The sequence below is a fragment of the Phoxinus phoxinus genome (assembly GCF_949152265.1).
Source record: "Phoxinus phoxinus genome assembly, chromosome: 25".
NCBI classification, from domain to species: Eukaryota; Metazoa; Chordata; class Actinopteri; order Cypriniformes; family Leuciscidae; genus Phoxinus; species Phoxinus phoxinus.
The window spans coordinates 4,346,943-4,366,025 of record NC_136900.1 but is presented as its reverse complement, the minus strand read 5'-3'; the positions used below and the strand labels follow the sequence as shown (position 1 = coordinate 4,366,025).

The 19,083-nt window shown below is 40.0% G+C and overlaps 1 protein-coding gene across 1 annotated transcript; it reads left to right on the top strand.

Annotated features, from left to right (window-relative positions):
- The first annotated feature begins 434 nt into the window (after positions 1-434).
- Positions 435-18,450, top strand: gpia (glucose-6-phosphate isomerase a). Its single transcript, XM_079603014.1, has 18 exons — positions 435-680; positions 3,085-3,175; positions 5,759-5,827; positions 6,156-6,275; positions 10,074-10,157; positions 10,434-10,580; positions 10,675-10,746; positions 10,827-10,871; positions 10,954-11,007; positions 11,138-11,198; positions 13,289-13,332; positions 14,677-14,829; positions 14,908-15,037; positions 15,140-15,216; positions 15,342-15,470; positions 16,177-16,252; positions 16,377-16,443; positions 18,031-18,450. Exons 1-18 carry the CDS (start codon positions 562-564, stop codon positions 18,152-18,154), a joined length of 1,662 nt encoding a protein of 553 aa, XP_079459140.1. The 5' UTR covers positions 435-561; the 3' UTR covers positions 18,155-18,450.
- Positions 18,451-19,083: the final 633 nt, after the last annotated feature.

The window sequence follows — 19,083 nt, the reverse complement described above, 5'->3', positions numbered from 1 at the left end:
TGTTTGTTTTATAGCAAGTTTTGTGTAAAATCCTTTTAAAACTATTTACAATTTGTCCGTTACGGGGCTGAAAGTAAAAGGTTTAATTCTAAAATAAAACCTGAAAATAATCAAATGTATTTTATTTCCTGCAGGTGGAAAATGTTTGATGGAGCTGTGATATGTGCCTATTAATGATGTGGGGTATTTTGAAAAATAATTAAATGTAGTAAAAAATACCGAATCCCAGGAATGACCCCACTACCATCACACACAGTATCAATAAAGTGTCTACTTAAATATATAATGTCTGCATTACATAACCATCTCACCACCGTGTCACAGTGGGCGGGGCTACGCAGGATTCGCTGTCGTCACAGTGGGCGGGGCCACGCAGCATTCGCTGTCGTCACTGTGGGCGTGTCTGCGTCGTGATGTGGGCGTGTCTGCGTCGTGATGTGGGCGTGTCTCTCAGCATTTGTCATTGGACTTCCTCACGCCTCTGTACGCTGAACGGGTGTTTGCAACGTCGTAATTCACTTTAGCATCTTTGGACCGACAGAACAGCGGGACCTTCTCATCATGGGGCTCAACAGCGATCCGATCTACCGCAAACTGGAACAATGGTACAAGTCCAACGCAGGAAACCTCAACATGAGGCAGATGTTCGAGGCCGATCCTGACAGATTCAACAAGTTCAGGTGAAACGCATCAAACGCGTCTCGAGACGTGCGCGAGCTCCGGTAGACACACTCTCACTGATGTTCAATCTCCTCTAGCGTGTCCGTCAGCGTCACATGTGTCGTGCATCGTCCTGGTTATCAGGCCTGAAGAACCACATCTCTTGTATAGTACAGTTTATGGTCTATTTGTGTAAGATATCATCGTAATGTTCTCGCGATGTAATACCAGGGGATATATTAGTGTATGTATCTCGAGCTCGTTACATGTTACCCTTGGTGTCCACGTTGATGTTGCAAGGTTAATATTGCCACATCAGGCCAACAGTCCCGAGCTCAGGGTCCGCCCTCTGCACTGTTGCACCTGCTTCATTTCCTCCATTTACTCTCATAATACAGTTATAACATGCTTAATGTGCTTTAAATCAGTATAAACCTAGCCATGTTAGCAGCTACACACATAACAAGGTCATTGATCTTCGATCATATCTGTTTAAGCTGTACATGCACTTATTATACACGGCTCGTATGTGGAAGCATGTATAGTTTCTAGTAGGACTATTTCATTAAATACACACGATCAGGCATTTCTCAAGTGCTTTCACTGCTTCTGCAATCTCTAAAGTAGTATCACATCCTCTACTGCGATACTTCTGTTGCATGTTCCGATACTGAGTGTGTATGAGCTGTTCTGGATTAAATTCCGGTGTATTGAGTGTTCATAAAGGTTTATATTAGTATTCATTCATCTCAGAGTGTTTTATACATGTGTTGATCAACAGAGGGCGCTATAGCAGCATGTAGTACGTGACTCTCTGCACACACACACACACACACACACACACACACACACACACACACACACACACACACACACACACACACACACGGCACTGCGGGGCTGAATCATTGCGTGTGGTCATTGATATTAAACCATTTTGTGTTTATTACTGATATTAATCCATGTAATAAACTAACCGTTCTGATGAGCACGAATTTGTTTGTCACGTTTTGCTGAAGTAATAAGGTCAAATTGTGGCGTACTAGTCTGTGTCTTTCTTTTTCTCACAAATCATATAACCTTTTTCATGTCAATGCACAAAATATACCAGTACATAAAAAGTATAATTAAAAAACAATGACTTTATTCAAAAATTACCATGGCGATGGTCTCTGCTATGCGATATCAGTGACTGTTACTGCAATAACTGTTCATTTGTAGGGATGCACTGATATGAACATTTGAACATACGGTAATTCTTTATATTTGAAAGCCGATAACCAAATTTGATCATTTTTTGCGAGCCTGAGTACACAAACAAAAGTCTCATTAAATGCCTTGAACCAAACACTTCAACATAAATCAAACATATAGACTCTAGAATTATTATTATTATATTTTTTAAGAAATTTGGAGTGTAAAATGAATTAAAGTTGAGGAATCTTACACTCCGAAACGGTAGGAAATTAAATTAGATTGAATGGAGGATGTTAACTGTGACAAGATGATTGACAGGGCAGTTTACTGACAGGACGCACACAGATCTGTCCGTTAAAGATGAGGAAGTAGTGTGTCCCGAAGCTTGCCTACTCTTTTGCTACACACTCAAAAGTATGTGCTTTTTCTTCACAAAGAGAGTACTGTACACACTTTTAGGGCGTAGTATTAGGATGCAGCCATGGTTTCTTTTCAGGGGGTTGAATAATTTTCAGTTGAATTTGGTGAAACCACTTGAAACATGTGTTGTGTTGAGCTATTTCAATTATTTTTGTTTGATTACTTAATTGCAAAAAGCTGAAAAGGTCTGGACATTTAGCCAACAAACCTGATTTGCATTAGGTGTTGAATAATTTTGATAAAATGGAATAAACTGCACAGACAATAATACAATGATTTCATGTAAGCAATATTGTTTATTTAAATAGCCTACGAAAAAAAGTAGTAGTTATTATTAATCTTTTTTTATTTTATTTAAGAAATATCTAAAATACAATATTACTGTTTCAAGTTACAGCATTGAAAGCATTTTGGAAAATCACTATGGTATTTTGGACAAAACTATGTTTGCAATAATTCAGTTTTCTTAAGAGATAGATTGAGTATATATTGTGGTGGGAGGGAATTTTTTATTTTTTTTAGTATGATTACATATCCAGAGTCATGTGGCATGCAGCAAATCAAAAGAGTCCCTGTCTAGTGCGGCTGCCGGGACGAATACATTTTCTCAAATGGCTCATTTAGCTTTCTTCATCGGTTCACTTCACTTTCCCAGTCTAAACACCAGTAAGATCCTGCCACCCGCATGTAAACCAGGCTTGAATGATGTCTCTGGATTCTCCATGTTGTGCGTGAAGCAAAATTAAACGCATAATAATACAGCGTTTGTATATCCTAACTGCGTGTGTGTTCTGCTCTTGTGCGCAGTCTGGTGCTGACCACAGATGATGGAGACGTTCTGCTGGATTACTCCAAGAACCTCATCAGTGAAGACGTCCTGAAAATGCTCTTCGACATGGTACAGTTTACAGTCTTCACACCACGACCGACTCCGATAGCCTCTTCACACTGCATCTTCACAGTCGTAGCAGAGCGTGTTGCTGGTAAACGCTGTGTGGTATCCGAGCTGTTGCTGTAATCTCTCTTTAGACTTTAGCTAAGGCTCTTTAAAGCCCTCGTGTGTGTCCGTCTCCAGATGTTAATTGGCTTAATGCATGTGTCCTAAAAGCTGCAGGAAATAGATTGTGTATGAGGTGAACCGTGTCACTGGGACACACGTGTGTGTGTGTAAGTGTGTGTGTGTGTGTGGTTTATTAACAGTGAAATGCATAACCTTTCCAAGTATACTTCCTTTAACTCTTGTGCATCAATTAATAAAAGTTACACATAGCGACATAGAGGACAAAAATATCCGTGTCAAAAAACTGTCATAAAAATTTGAAGCTTGGGAGCACAGACTTACATTTGGTATCATTTTAAAGAAGACCCATGGTAGATTATTGCTGAAGTAAAACAAATTAATATATAAATCCAAATTTTTTATATAGGTTTAAGTTTATGCAAATAATTTATGAACAATATTTTAAATAAAATATATATTTGATGAAACATGTGGAACACCTAAAACTGATATAAATTCAAAGCCATAAATCGAAACAAGTTGTGTTCCAAATTTGATGATGAGATCTCATAAAACGAGCTTTGGGTGAGATCTTGTGTGGCGCAGGAACAGACTTCCCCCATTGGATGCCAGCAGTAAGTGGATTTTAGATTGCCAGTTGAGTTTTTCTCTCTCAAATATTACAAGCACAAACACACACTTTTTTTATTACACACATGCATACAAACCACACTCAGACATCCATACCAACACACCCACACAATTATTGTTGCATAATTTATCCAATTGGCTCTATAATATAATATTCTGTACAGAAAACAAGAATAAAGTGAGTATTTGCATTAAAGGCCAAACCTGAAAAAAATGGCACCGTTTGATAATTTTTTTAAAAAGTTTAAATTGTGAAGCCTTGCCAACAGAATGAACGCCTCTTAACAAAGATTGCATCATTTTATAGGTAAACGGCCCTGGGATTAAAAAATGCAGTTTCAATGGGGACATTTTTGTCCAAAAGGCGCTGAGGAAGTATTTTGTGTAACTAGTGCAAAATAGATTTTTTTTTAAAGGAAATGTCGGTGAAATAGCGAAATTCCAATAAAAATACTCGATTGTAAACGGCATAAATTGTAATATGGCAAATTTTATGCAGTCAGCATTAACACAGGCAAAGTGATAAAAACCAAACTGAAAAGGGCAAAAATGTCCATAAGGATGCACAAGGGTTAATTGTGTCCGTGAACACGTGCTCTAGATCATCGGTTCCCAACAGGGGGGTCGCGGCCCACAAGGGGGCCTCAGTGAGCTCTGTGGGGGGTCGCGTCATATTTTGAAAAGTTTTGAGCAATGAGAATTAAATAAAAGTCCTTAACTTTTTTCTGTTAAAAATGTACAAAATGTATATAATCAGCGAGTTCATCATTAATCAATTTTCCAATCCATGTTTTTGTCTTATCCTGAGCCACTGGTACTCCTATAATAAGTGTTTACATTGGGACTATTTTACACGGGTTCGGGTCGCTCTGGAGTAGCCCAGGACCTGCGTGACTCGTCATAGATGTACACAGAGAGAAGTAGTTCCGGCTACAATGTTCTTCCGAAAGACGCATTATTCTGTTATAAACGCAAGTTTATTATCGCTCGCTATAGCGCCAAACGCGTCAAAAATAAAGCCTCACAAATAACATGCAAGTATTGAGGCCCCAGACAGGAGTAATTTAGTAATATTAGTAATTAATTTAGTAATTTAGTAATATAGGAATATTCTTTCCTTTTTACCTACACACCAGTGTGAATATTTTTATTGCATTTAAAATAGGGCCAGTTTATAGGCTACTCCTAGGCTTACGTTTTTAAACGACAAAGGGCTACTGATGTTTTTATTGTATTTTCAATATTATAGGCTATTATTTCTGCGTAAACATATCTGATTATAGTAAACATACCGTCTGTTTGAAAACAACATATTTTGTCATCCTTGCTGCAAGCTTACAAGAGCGATAATATCATTAAATGTGAAAAAGAAGTCCTAAAATATTTTCTTGGGGGGAAAGGGGGTCTCAGACAAAAAAAGATTGGGAACCACTGCTCTAGAAAGTTTCATCCTTGTCCAGTTTCTATTTCTCTCCAGAAGTTATATATGATCAAATCTCTTTGCACTCTTTTCTAATTAGTCACAAGCATTTCTGATTTCGTCACAACTGTCGTGTCCGGGGTGGAGATGGTGTAAGTGTTCACGGCAAAACTGAAGTATGCTTTGTGCTGTACGTGCAAAAGTGGAAGTATACTTTAATCTGATTCTGTACTTCCTGTCTTCAGCCAATCAGAGCAGCAACCGCGAAACTAAATCAGTGATGCGGCAGATTGCTCATAGTAATCACAGCAGGACTCAACACACACTTGCTGTTTTTATGATTCTTTGTATGTAAATTTGCCCAAGTCATGAGTCACATCAACCAGTTTCTCTCCCCGTCTCATGATTAGGCACGATCAGTGGATGTCGAAGCCGCCAGAGAGAGGATGTTTGCAGGAGAAAAGATCAACTTCACTGAGGTGATAATCTCTCAATTAAAACACATTTAACTGATAATTCACATTTTGGTTTAAAATGAGCAGTTGTGATGCACTTCTATGATTTGCTCCGTATGTTGATGCGTACATTGATTATATTGACACATTAAAACCCTGCAACCCACGTCCCAAAACTGTAGCATGTTTTTCTCTTTTGTGGCTTATGGTAAATAAATGATATATCAATGAACACCTCAGAAAGACATAGCTGACAAGAAACGGTAACAAAGGAAACAGATGTCAATTTACAAAGGGAGCATAGTTGCTATTGTGTGTTTGTTGAAGCGGAGTTGTGTGTGTGTGTTTGTAGGGTCGTGCTGTCCTCCACACCGCGCTGAGGAACCGCTCCAACACTCCCATCATGGTGGACGGGAAAGACGTGATGCCGGAGGTGAACCGAGTCCTGGAGCAGATGAAGCTCTTCTGCCATGTGAGTGAACATGCATGGAAACATGGCAACCCACTTGTTTTTTGTATATATATGTATGTATATGTTGTACATGTATGTGTGTGTGTAAAGGAAGACGCATCATGGCCATATTCCAGGATGACAATGTCAAGATCCATCAGGCTCAAATGATGAAAGAATAATTTTGGCTCCTGAGTCCTGATCTTCTGGATGTGCTGACGGAGACTCGCTGGACTCTTGCATTGTCCACTCGAGATCTTGACCTTCAATGAATGCACCTCTTGATGGAAATAACATTGAGCCTGATGAATCTTGATATTGTCATCCTGGAATATGGTTATGGTGTGTCTTCCTACATGGTTGTTTAAGAAATGAAAGTTACACACTCCATCAATAGAGAAATGTTCCCAAACATATAACATGCTAGAAACATGCAATAATGATCGAATCATAGACTCTTAGGCCCCATCCACACTACTGCGTTTTTGTTTAGAAACGGAGACCTTTTGCTACGTTTGCACCTCCCGTCCAGACTACAACGGCAAAAACGAAGACCTAAAACGGAGAAGTTTAGAAACGCTGTCGACCCCGTTTTACGACATACATGGATGTCAACGACTTTTGTAGATTATGTGATGTAAATCTACGCATCCACGGCACAATCGGGGCCTCTAAACTATTCCCTTCCATGATTTCCCGATCATTGTGCACGCCAAGCTGTGCAGCACACAGACTGAGTTTTGCTGCCTCCTTCACCTGATCCTCCATGAGTGCAACCAAGGGGGACACAATCGCAACTATTGTGGCCTTTGGCTTCCCCAGTTTCTTGCTGACGATCGGCAATATTTGATAAATTAAACTTTTACCAAAACCTGTCGGGAGTAGGGCCACGACATCACCTCCATTCAAAATGTTTACCAAACACTCTTCTTGTTCGTCCTTTAGTTTGGAAATGCCGGGAATATTCTCCACAACAGAGCGAATTGCATCCCTTGTCTCCATATCCGCGGTCGTGTTCGATTTCCCCAATCTCAAACTCGGCGCTTAGCGTCTACGTCACGGCTCTCAGCCCGCCCTCTGTTCGTTGATTGGCCGGCTGTTTTTTTAGGCCGGAGGAAATCTGAGAGACATGTCGATGTCTCAGACTAAGTACAGAAGCAAAATGAAATTGAGTGGAAGTACGAAGTCTGACGTAGTCAGGCTACCTATTATGCCCCTTTTCACAAGATGTAAAATAAGTCTCTGATGTCCCCAGAGTGTGTATGTGAAGTTTTAGCTTAAAATACCCCACAAATCTCTCTCTCTCTCTCATTATAATGGAACATAACGTACACACCGAAATACACAAAACACTCGTTACAACTAACAGTAAACAAATATATACACACCTTTTCAATGGGCTTTATAAACTGATAAACTGTATATCTGTAAAACCACTCGATGAGCTCGAGGTGTCAAAGTGCTCGCTCTCACTTTCATTTCTGCCGTGATCAGTGACGTTAGTCCTGTCGCTCCGGAGACTGTAAGCTGGATCACAAGAGCCGTTGTACTGATCAATCCTCGAGTAACAACGAAAGTAAATGAAGACTGCTATGTTTATTCTAACATCGAAAGCAAATGAGGCGTTTTGTTTTTTGGGAGACATTCTACATCTCCAGCGTCGAAACAATGGCGGACTGTGTCCAGCCAAGGGGGTAATCCATCCGCCGGAAACTGAAGCCTCCGCGGGCGCCGCCACTGTAGCAGAACTTCACCTGCTGTTAGCATTACATTGACTCCAATTCATTTTGGCGTCACTTTGACAGCGAATAACTTTACATCTGAGGCGTCCAAAGACTCCATTTGTCCATTATTTATTTCTAAAGAAACACGACAATGTATAAAAGGCTCCATTACCTTGTACCTTACGCTATGGCCCCGTAGAAGCCGTTTTTGTAAAAATAGGCTAACGATTGCATCATAATCACGCGACTCTGTCGCGCTGTAGAGAAATTACCGTATAGACCGGTGGAGAAGCTCGCAAACAATCGGGGGAACGTGGAGGCATAAAGTCTAGGGAGAAGCCCATAGAGAGTGATAAAGTTGCTCCTGCAGCTAGCTCATGGACAGCTAATGCTCACGCTCTCCGTCTCTGCGAGATTCGGAAGGGAATGATTCAGATTTATGTTGGCACAGCTACTAGAAGACTGATAACGGTCTGACACGTTGCTCACGTCACCAAGCTCAGTTTGAGCCTGCGCAGTTCGCCTGGCGATCAGGAAGTGAGTGCTTCAAATGGGCTTCACTTTTCTCCGTTGAAATCTATGGGGTCGCTGTGTCCATCTTATATACTGTCTATGTGTCCAGCTCACTCAGGGCGGGTCTATGCCCAAACTGCAGTGTCAATCAACAGTCGTGGGCAGGGTTTATGCAATTCTACGTCACATTGCATTGATTCTGAGAACAGCTCATTCTGAGACAGTGCTTATGATTTATGGGGATTGAAAAAAAAAAACACTGGTTGGATTTTTATCATTATAGGGTGGTTGTGTACACACACTGCCAACACGCATTTATGTTCAAACACCATGTAAAAATTAATTTTGCATAATAGGTCCCCTTTAAGAGAATATAATTCTAACTTAATGCTTCTCTGTCCTCCACACCCCCCTTCATGTGTACGCACACTAACCCCCCAAACCCTGCTGGTCGGTGATTGGCTGGAACACTGTTTTTTAGGTTTCGTGGTGCGGGTTGGCCCAGTTTGTTTTTGTTGCCGTGTGTGGAGCCTGGGCTGTCTACAGAGACCGCGTTTTTTTTTTACAGTGTGTTCAGGGGACAGGCATCTAGCGGATAGTGAGATGTTTTCTGTAAAAGTTTTGGCCTTAAAAACGTGTGACATCGCTTATAGCACCTTTAAGTATTTGCCTATTTAAGTCCAAACAGCGACGGCGTGTGTAACATGATTAAACTGACTGGAACTGTTAAACAGTTTTAATGCACACCTTCCAGCCAATCAGAATCAAGTATTCAGACAGACCATGGTATAAATCATATTAAAACCCAGCAGAAAGAACATATAATAATAATAATAATACCACCACAGTATTATATACAGTACTCATACTTAAGTATGTTTAATGAAATTATAGTTTTAAAAGTGTGCTAAGTGCACTTGATATTTAGTTCACCAAAGCCCCTTTCACACAGCGTGTTGATCCCGGGACATTGCCAGAGTGCCTTCTGTGTGAACGCAAACACGTCCTGGGATTGATGCCGGGATCGATCACGGGTTGGGGACCTAGTAATATTGCCGGGATCAGTCCCGTAACGCGCCCTGTGTGAACAAAAGCCAGGATCAATCCCGTAAGGTGTGTATCGTAAGGGATGACGCACGTGCCATCGCGCGACTCTAGAAAGTTTGTGTTCGTCATCAACAAAGAAAGAACGAAAAAATGTCTGCAAACTGGACCGAAGCCGAGACCAGCTCCGCGCTGAAGCTGAGCGCGCTCGCCAGCTTGTGGAACGGGACGCGATGCGCTAGTGTACATGTTCTCGACGCGCACGTTACACGTCTCATCCTGACGTCACGTGTCTTTACGGGATCTTACCGGGATGTGTGTGAACGCACTCGCAGATCCCGGAAAATCACTGGCAGTCCCGAAAATCAAACGATCCCGAGACAAATCCCGGGTCACATTATCCGTGTATTTTCCGGAATCTCTGTGTGAAAGGGGCTCTAATGTGTTTTAAAGCAATATATTTGATTTAATTGATTATTCTTTTCAAAGACGGCTGAATTCCTGAATATTGTCATTGCGTGTGTGTATTATTTTGCAGAAAGTGCGCAGTGGCGAGTGGAAAGGCTTCAGCGGTAAAGCCATCACTGATGTAGTGAACATCGGCATTGGAGGTTCTGACTTGGTGAGTTTGCCATGAGTTTCCCGAGAGCCAATGGATGTTGTCCGATGATGGAGATTCGGTCATCTCTTAGATGGCCAGCTCCTATAGAAACTAGAGGTTAATAAATCTGTCTATAATAGTTAAGTTACGCAATCATATGGAGTGTTGCCTGTGATTCTGGATTGAAATCGCATGTTTGTTAGATATTCCCTCTTTTAAACCAATGGCTAGGCCTCATTGAGTCATATCTGGTAATCATAAACCATATAATATGTGAAATCGTGTTTGTTTGTTCAGGGTCCTCTGATGGTGACTGAAGCTCTGAAGCCGTACTCTAAAGGAGGACCCAATGTCTGGTTCGTCTCTAATATTGACGGGACGCACATGGCCAAGACCCTCGCGCAGCTTAACGCTGAGACCACCCTCTTCATCATCGCCTCCAAAGTGAGACTGCACTGTAGTGTTCATTTACATTCATGTTCAACAGAATTGGTGATACAAAGTGAACCACAATTTCTTAATGTGTTTTGCTCTTTAGACATTCACCACCCAGGAGACCATCACTAACGCTGAGACGGCCAGAGAATGGTTCCTCCAGACCGCTAAAGATGTTAGTACTTTCACAAACCGCTGACACTGTCCTAAACGGAAAGTTTCCATTAGTCTAATTCTGTGTTTGTATATTTTCAGAAATCTGCTGTGGCCAAACATTTTGTGGCTCTTTCCACAAATGCAGTAAGTACACCAGTGTCAATGTTCAAAGTAAAGTTGATCTATCTGTAAAGAAACTTCCATTCATTTCCTGTTTCCTCACCAGCCAAAAGTCAAGGACTTTGGTATCGACACCAACAACATGTTTGAGTTTTGGGATGTGAGTATTAAGAGACAAGCACATTATTGCATGAGAATGTCATGACTGGATGCATGATTGCTAGTAATGTTTAAATACTTTTGAATTGGCATATTGACTGTTTTTCTGATGCTGAATGCTCATGTTTTAGTGGGTCGGCGGACGCTACTCGCTGTGGTCGGCTATCGGTTTGTCCATCGCACTGCACATAGGTACGTTTGCTGTGTGAACAGTCCCATAAGGCCCGAAACATGCTGTATGCAAGTATATGAACACAAAAACACTTGGATTTGGTGTTGTACACAAAATAAACAAATACAGTTGCATTTTCTGCATCACCAGAGGGGGCGCTATAACACTAGCATAACCAGTCTTCTATGGTCCGTATGTTCTTTCAGATCAACTACTGTCATAGTTAAACTGGTTTAAAGTCAACGTTAAATCATAATTGACCCTGTCTACTTTCTTAATCCATGTTCCTGGCTCTATTCATCAAAGCTATTCCCAAAAATATGATTTGTTAACAGTGTTGGTCAAGTTACTTGGAAATAGTAATTAGTTACTGATTACTGATTACTTCTCCAAGAAAGTAATCCAGTTACTTTACTGATTACTTATTTTCAAAAGTAATTAGTTACTTTACTAGTTACTTTACTAGTTACTTTACTTCAAAAACATGATGCACGACCTGAATACGCTATAAAAGCAGACCTTTCAGCCTAATTCTATTCTTTCTGCATATTCTATCATCTAAAATTCTCTTTTTTAAAACTTGTTTAATTAGTTTCAATATTTTAACTTTATGCACATTGCATCAACCAAAAAATGTAATTAAATGCAACTGTCTCATACTTGAAGAAAAATGTTGAACTTTTAACCAATTTCTTTTATATAACCAGCATATAAAAATGCAAATATTTTTTTGTAAAATCCTCTATTCGAATAGATTCAAATAAAATACAGCAATAAAATAATTAAAATGAAAGTCTCTCAGACGTAGAAAGCCTTTCTTTAAAGTGAATTTCGTTTTGTATAAATTGTATCTTAATTTTAATAAATATTGCATCAACCAATTGCATGTATTTAATAAATAAAAAGCAAATATAGCAGACAATATAATAACCGTGACATTGAGGCGGTAGCGCGCCGCGTTCACTTGCATTGCATTGTTAAAAGCCTTTCTTTAAAGTGAATTTCGTTTTGAATAAATTCAATTCTTTTTGTATCTTATTTTAATAAATGTTTCATCAACCATTTGCATGTATTTAACAAATACAAGGCAAATATAGCAGACAATAACCGTGACATGGAGGAGCCGGCGCACCGCGTTCACTTTCACTTTCATTGTTAACTAGAGCGCGCACCTCATAAATGAATGAAACTCAGCGTAGGCCGATGTCTCATGATAAATTAGCATTAAATATCTTTGCTGCATCCTTTCTAGAACAGACAAGGGCTTTCTCGCGGCTCGCATCAGCATTTACGGATGATGAGTTTTGTGATGCGGTTGCGGATTAAATAAATAATACCCCATTCGCGCAGCTCTATCGATAACAACATTGAACACTAGGCTACACAAATATTTTATTTTTATTTTTTTTAGGCGATTAATTTTCCATAGTGACATAGGAGGTGCCGGATCCAATAAAAAAGGTTCCGTATCCAACGTCGGGCGTGTTCCGGCTCAAATTAAGCCACGACTCACGAGACAGTCTAACGAAACAAAATCACAGTAACGCAGTAACGCAGCCTCCTTACGGGAAAGTAACAGTAATCTAATTACTGTTTTTGCAATTGTAATCCCTTACTTTACTCGTTACTTGAAAAAAGTAATGGGATTACAGTAACGCGTTACTTCTAACGCGTTACTGCCCAACACTGTTTGTTAATAACTAGTTCTAACACTGAAACTTTTCTTTTAACTGGCATTACTTATTACTCCATTCTGGTGTTCACATTGAGGAAAATTGTCAACAAATATTTAGATTTTCTCAGATATAGTTTGTTCCAATAATAAAATGTTTTGCTATCCATGTCACATTTTCCTTTTAATGGCACAGATATTTGTACTGAGCACTGAGGTTTCGTACCACAAGCATGAATGCACCAGAAGTATATATACGGGCAGCACGCTTTTGCGGTTTAGTCAAACATTCATGCTTCTGTACTTGTGTAGAGTGTTTCTGGCCTAACTTCTGCCTGAATCAAACTTCTAGTGCAGCATCCATCTTGCACTAATAGATTTGTTTACATTTTTGTGTCTGTAAATGTTCCAGTAACTTTATTTATTGTCATCTTGTAGGTTTCGACAATTTTGAGCAACTTCTAGCTGGTGCTCACTGGATGGTAAGCACAATTATAGTATCCCAGTATACAAGAAGACATAACTCTACACTGTGTACCTCAGAGCATCTGAGAGTTAAAGTGCCCCTTTTGTGCTATTCTACAGGTTCTCCTATAGACCTTATGTAGCCCCGCTCGTTGTCTTTGGTCTTCCGGTTTGTATTTCCTCAGCGATCGCACGTATTTATGAATGAACTGCCCGTTTTAAAATCTTACCGTCTACTGACTGTAAAAACAAACTGTAAAAAAACAAACAAAATGGACGTAGTGTCCGTGATGTCACTCGCAGGTTTCAGAAGAGTGTTTTTGAAGCCTAAAGTGGGCGGAGCCGGCCGTCGCCATCTTGGTAGCCTGTCACTGTGCGTCACTCCTGTATAAACAAAAATGAGCAAAAAGACAGGATTAGCAGAGGTGACGTGACGTAGTAGACAAACGGCTAGTAGTGACAGCAGCGGCAATCCACCTGTCACTCAAGTGGCCACGCCCTTGATTATGCTGAACTTTAAGGCTTAAAATAATTTAAACCGATGAGTTATAAAAAAAGTTCACCCCCCTCACAGTTGCCATGAAGGGCAAAATTAGCTGTATAGACCAAAAACCCCTTTTGCATCAGGCTGTAAAAAAAAAATCTGCTGTTAAGTTGGGCATTTTAATCTATGGATTGAGTCTCTTCTTGAGCCTGTCTCTAGAGGCCAGTTGATGAACTGCAGTTTAAGTCACTTCTGTGTTGGATTCAAGAGAGAGACGGGAAGGTTTCTGCTTGGTTTTACTGTATAAATTCAAGCACAAGTCATTCGTATTTTATTTTAAAGGTTTCAAAAACATCTTGCCGAAGGACTGCAGTTGAAAATTAGCCAGCTGGCTAACACTGGCACATTTACAGAAATATTGATTCATGTGTGTTGTCTTTATAAAATGAAGAAAGAAAGTTGTCAAGTTCATGACAAGTGGATTTGCGTTGGCACCACAGAAAATTGCGTCTTCTCGACTTTATGATAACACAATCCAAACTTTTCCAGTCTCAGCTACAACTACAGTTATTGAGGGTCAAGTAGACGTTCACGGGCAGCCAATGAAGACCACAAACGGGCATAATGCAATTTTTTTAGAAACCTGCAGGAAGTGAGACTGGAATTACTGACAAACTCATTTCAAGCCGCTCAGAATCATCCCTTTCTTTTAGGAGACTAACTCCATTAGTCTACACTTTGATCTCTAAAACTTTACAGACCTTTTACATCCAAAAACAGTTTTATTACACACTAAATGAAATGTAATATCTGAAAAAATATAATAGGGGCACTTTAAGTGTTTCTGGGAGTAACCTGTCTGTTATTTTTCTTCTAGGATAACCACTTCCGCTCGGCCCCTCTGGAGCAGAACGCTCCCGTCTTGCTTGCCCTGCTCGGCGTCTGGTACGTCAACTTCTTCCAGGCCGAAACACATGCTCTGCTGCCCTACGACCAGTACATGCACCGCTTCGCCGCTTATTTCCAACAGGTCGGTCTGATGATGCTTCAGGAAATGTCGTTGTTTCTGATAGTAGGACACTTTGTTGAGTTGTTGATGATCTTTCAGGGAGATATGGAGTCCAACGGGAAGTACATCACCAAGTCTGGCACTCGTGTGAATTACCACACCGGACCCATCGTGTGGGGAGAACCGGGAACCAACGGGCAGCACGCCTTCTACCAGCTCATTCACCAGGGTGTGTGACCCTAAACCTCCCCTGTAGACTAGCTCCTGGTTTAATTGACATGTTAATGTCCATTTGTGATGCGTTTATCATGATAGATCCTTCTCTCCGCAGGCACTCGCTTGATTCCTGCGGACTTCCTCATTCCTGCTCACAGTCAACATCCTATCAGAGATAACCTGCATCATAAGGTGTGCAGACTGTTTCTAAGTCTTTGTTTTCCGGTTCTCTTAGGCATCAGATGTTATTTCAAGTTATCTGAGCCAGTGTTTGTCTAAGCGTTACATCAGGCTCTTTCGTTTTATGAACCCGGTAGATCCTGATGGCAAACTTCCTGGCCCAGACGGAGGCTCTGATGAGGGGAAAGACCACCGATGAGGCCAAGAAAGAGCTCCAGGCTGCTGGGATGTCTGGGGATCCACTGGAGAAACTCTTGCCCCATAAAGTGAGTGATTCTTGAAAACCCTGTGTCGAGGTCTAACCCTAAGGTCTTCAATCTTGCTGCTGGAGACCCACTGTCCTGCAAAGTTAATCTCCTACCTACTAGAGGAGCACAGTTGAAGACCTCTGGCTTAGAGTTTGAGCGACGGCCCACAAATGTGCTTCCAACAGTGTGTTCTGGTCCAAAGGTCATACAGTAGATTTTCATTTGAATAAACAATGCAGAATTTGCATTTGCCAACCATGTTCCTGGAGGCACTCCAACAGTACACACTTTTGAACTTTTCCTGTTCAAACACAAACACACCTAATATAACAGCAGTGTGACTCCATAGAGTCCTGTCCACTAAGGCTGTATCCAAAATTGTAGGTACTTCTTTTGAACAAGTACGTACTTTACGGTCATGTGGCCAATAACGTGAGTTGCAATTGCTTACGCAACATTTACGGATCCTCTCCCATGGCCTTATGGGACAGTAAAGTATCCGCGCACTTCAGTACTTTTTGCCTACTGTTTTGAGAAATTGTGAAAACTCTTCATATATTTGTTCGCCTACTATATAGTCGGGAATTAGGCATGGTTGGATGCAGCCTAACTCTTTGAAGCCTTGTTGTATGTGTCATTTCATTCTGACTGAAATGGAGAGTAAAAATTGTATTTCAGTAAATGCAATATCTGTTTTTGTATAATTATACATTGTTTTTTGTAGGTTTTCCAAGGCAACAAGCCAAGCAACTCTATCATCTTTAAGAAGCTTTCACCCTTCATGCTTGGTGCGCTGGTTGGTGAGTATCATACCAGTACTTATAACAGTACCAGTATTAGACCAGTACTTCCTTTAGTAAACGTGCATGTTTTGTAGACCCTACACACATGGGTGATATGTTGTATTTGTTCATGTGTTTTCAGCCATGTATGAACACAAGATCTTTGTGCAAGGTGTGATGTGGGATATCAACAGCTATGATCAGTGGGGGTGAGTCCAATTCAGAGTATTTTGCAATATAAATTTGGGTCAAGTTCATTTAATAAAAATTTATAGAATCCACAAATTAGCCAATAGGGGCTTTGATAAAATGTGGCTGTTTAAAGCGAGACACGGCAGGCAAAAACATCGTTTTTTTTTCACTGGTCAATTTTGAGATTTTGGGCTATTTGTCTTCAATAACATGTCTTCTTTCAGACTTGTGGTGAAAAAAAGTCCAAAATACACATTTAGGTCTTTATTTTACTACACTTTGTTTATTTGCGTCTGTAGATTTCTCTGAAATTAAACAAAAGTTGCCGTTCTAAATCAACGCGCTGCTCCCCGATCTCTCTCTGCTTCCTTTTAATCACGCACATATTTGGAAAGCTCTCTCTCTTCTGTACAATGCTGTCGGATCCAAATATGGTCATTTCCTTTTAATCAGCAACCAATCGTGAAAGTACAATGGGCATTTAACTCTAAAAGCGAAATTTCATTGGCTGATGTCAATTTCTGACACCGTGATTGGTTCAGATGCATCACGTGACGCGCTCTGACATTTAGATGTGTATTTTTGACTCTTTTTCTGTTCAGTTTAAGGCCATAAATGCTGTGTTTATAAGTTTTGATGTGATTTAGGTGGTTTGTATTGTTGTTGCTAATGATTTGATGAGATATTGTGTCTGTAAATAGTTGTTTCCACTAAAAAAGTATGATTTTTTACATTACAAATCTTTAAATGCCTTTTTCTCAAAATGAGTTTTTTGTCATTCTCCAGTAGAAACATCTCAGCCTATGTAGCAGCGATGTACACCAAACTTTCCAGTTATACACTTAGCAGTATTCTGAAGATATTTTCAGAGGGATTTGTTAATAAATCATTCCTGGCCTGATTTATGTGCATTTTAATAAAAAGAATATGGCGAAAATCGATTTAAGGCTATGGACAGTATATTTAGATTTCCTAGGTAATGAAAGCATATATCCTGAAATCCCTCTGAACATATTTTTTCATCTTGTGTGTAATCAAAATGAAAAAAAGAATTTTGCACCTGGCTTTATCATATGTTCAGATCTATCTACCGAAAATATATGCAAAATTGCACATATTTAACGAGATAATGCCTAATTTGCATAATTAAACATACAAATTTCAAAAACTTGTAATACATTTTTTTGTATGAACTTGTGTAAGTAATCAACTGAGGAAATTTCATGGTGATATCTATTATTTTAAAATTGTACCCTATTCACCTATAGTGTCTCGTCTTGAGTTAACAAGAAAGAGCCCTTGCAAGCTAATTTACTTCCACAATGTAATTGTATTTCTGAGTGAAACGGCATGTTCAACTATGAAAAATGTAGGATGGGACTTTATCCTTCAGGAAGAAATCCATTGGTTTGTGTAATTTTTTCGCTCTACCAGAATAAAGCCAAACAAATAAGTGGGCTTGGAAAGTCATTTCAGAGGCGGAGCTACATTTATAACCTTATGCCGTGAATTATTTAAAAAGACTTCTTGTGGGAAATTGTTGTTAAGGGTTTCAGGCGTCTGTACATTTATGGAGAATGACACATTTTCATCTGTCCCGTCAGTGTGGAGCTCGGCAAGCAACTGGCCAAGAAGATCGAGCCTGAGCTGCAGGACGACGCAGAGGTTCATTCCCACGACTCCTCCACCAATGGACTCATCAGCTTCTTCAAGAAGAACCGCTCTTAGATGTTTCCTGACTCCTCTGCTTTAGCCCCACCTCTGCTGGCCCCCTCATCCAATGAGATTAGTGAATTATGACACTTGGCATAGTTCAGATGGCGAGCCTAGACTATGAGGATGAGCACTTTATGTCTGTCATCTATAAGCCATGAGATTCTTGTGTGTTGTGTAAGATTTTACTGTATTCATGTATCCGTGGACCAGTATGAGACGACTGTATCTGTATGCACTGCACATGCTAGATGGATTCATGTTCTCCTTTGGACCAACAAACCACAATAAATTTATTATTTGACACTTTGCCTGGAAGTTTGTTCTATTTGTTTAGCAAAATGTATTTGATGATCATGTTTCAGATCCGGCACAGAATTGCTTTCAAAAGCATTTTTTTGTTGATCCATCTACTCGCTCTTCTTTCTCTTTAGTTACAAGAAATTTCAGCTTCATTTCACTTGCATTTCATGAAAATCAGTTAACTTGTCACTATTTGGTAATGTTACGACAACACAATGTGTAAAATGCATTTCGGTTTTAGCCTCCTCTGCCAATCTGGCCCAATTTGACATCAGCTCTTGTTCTGGAACCGTATCACTTGAAACATTACTTAAAGGGACACTCCACTTTTTTTGGAAATAGGCTCATTTTACAACTAAAAAATGTAAAACTCCCCCAGAGTTAAAAAGTTGAGTTTTACCGTTTTCGAATCCATTCAGCCGAACTCCGGGTCTGACGGTACCACTTTTAGCATAGCATAGCTTAGCATAGATCATTGATTCTGATGAGTCCAGTAGCATTTCTTTCAAAATGACCAACGAGTTACAATATTTTTCCTATTTAAAACTTGACTCTTCTGTAGTTAAACCGTGTACTAAGATCGACGGAAAATGAAAAGTTGCGATTTTCCAAGCCTATATGGCGAGGAACTACTCTCATTC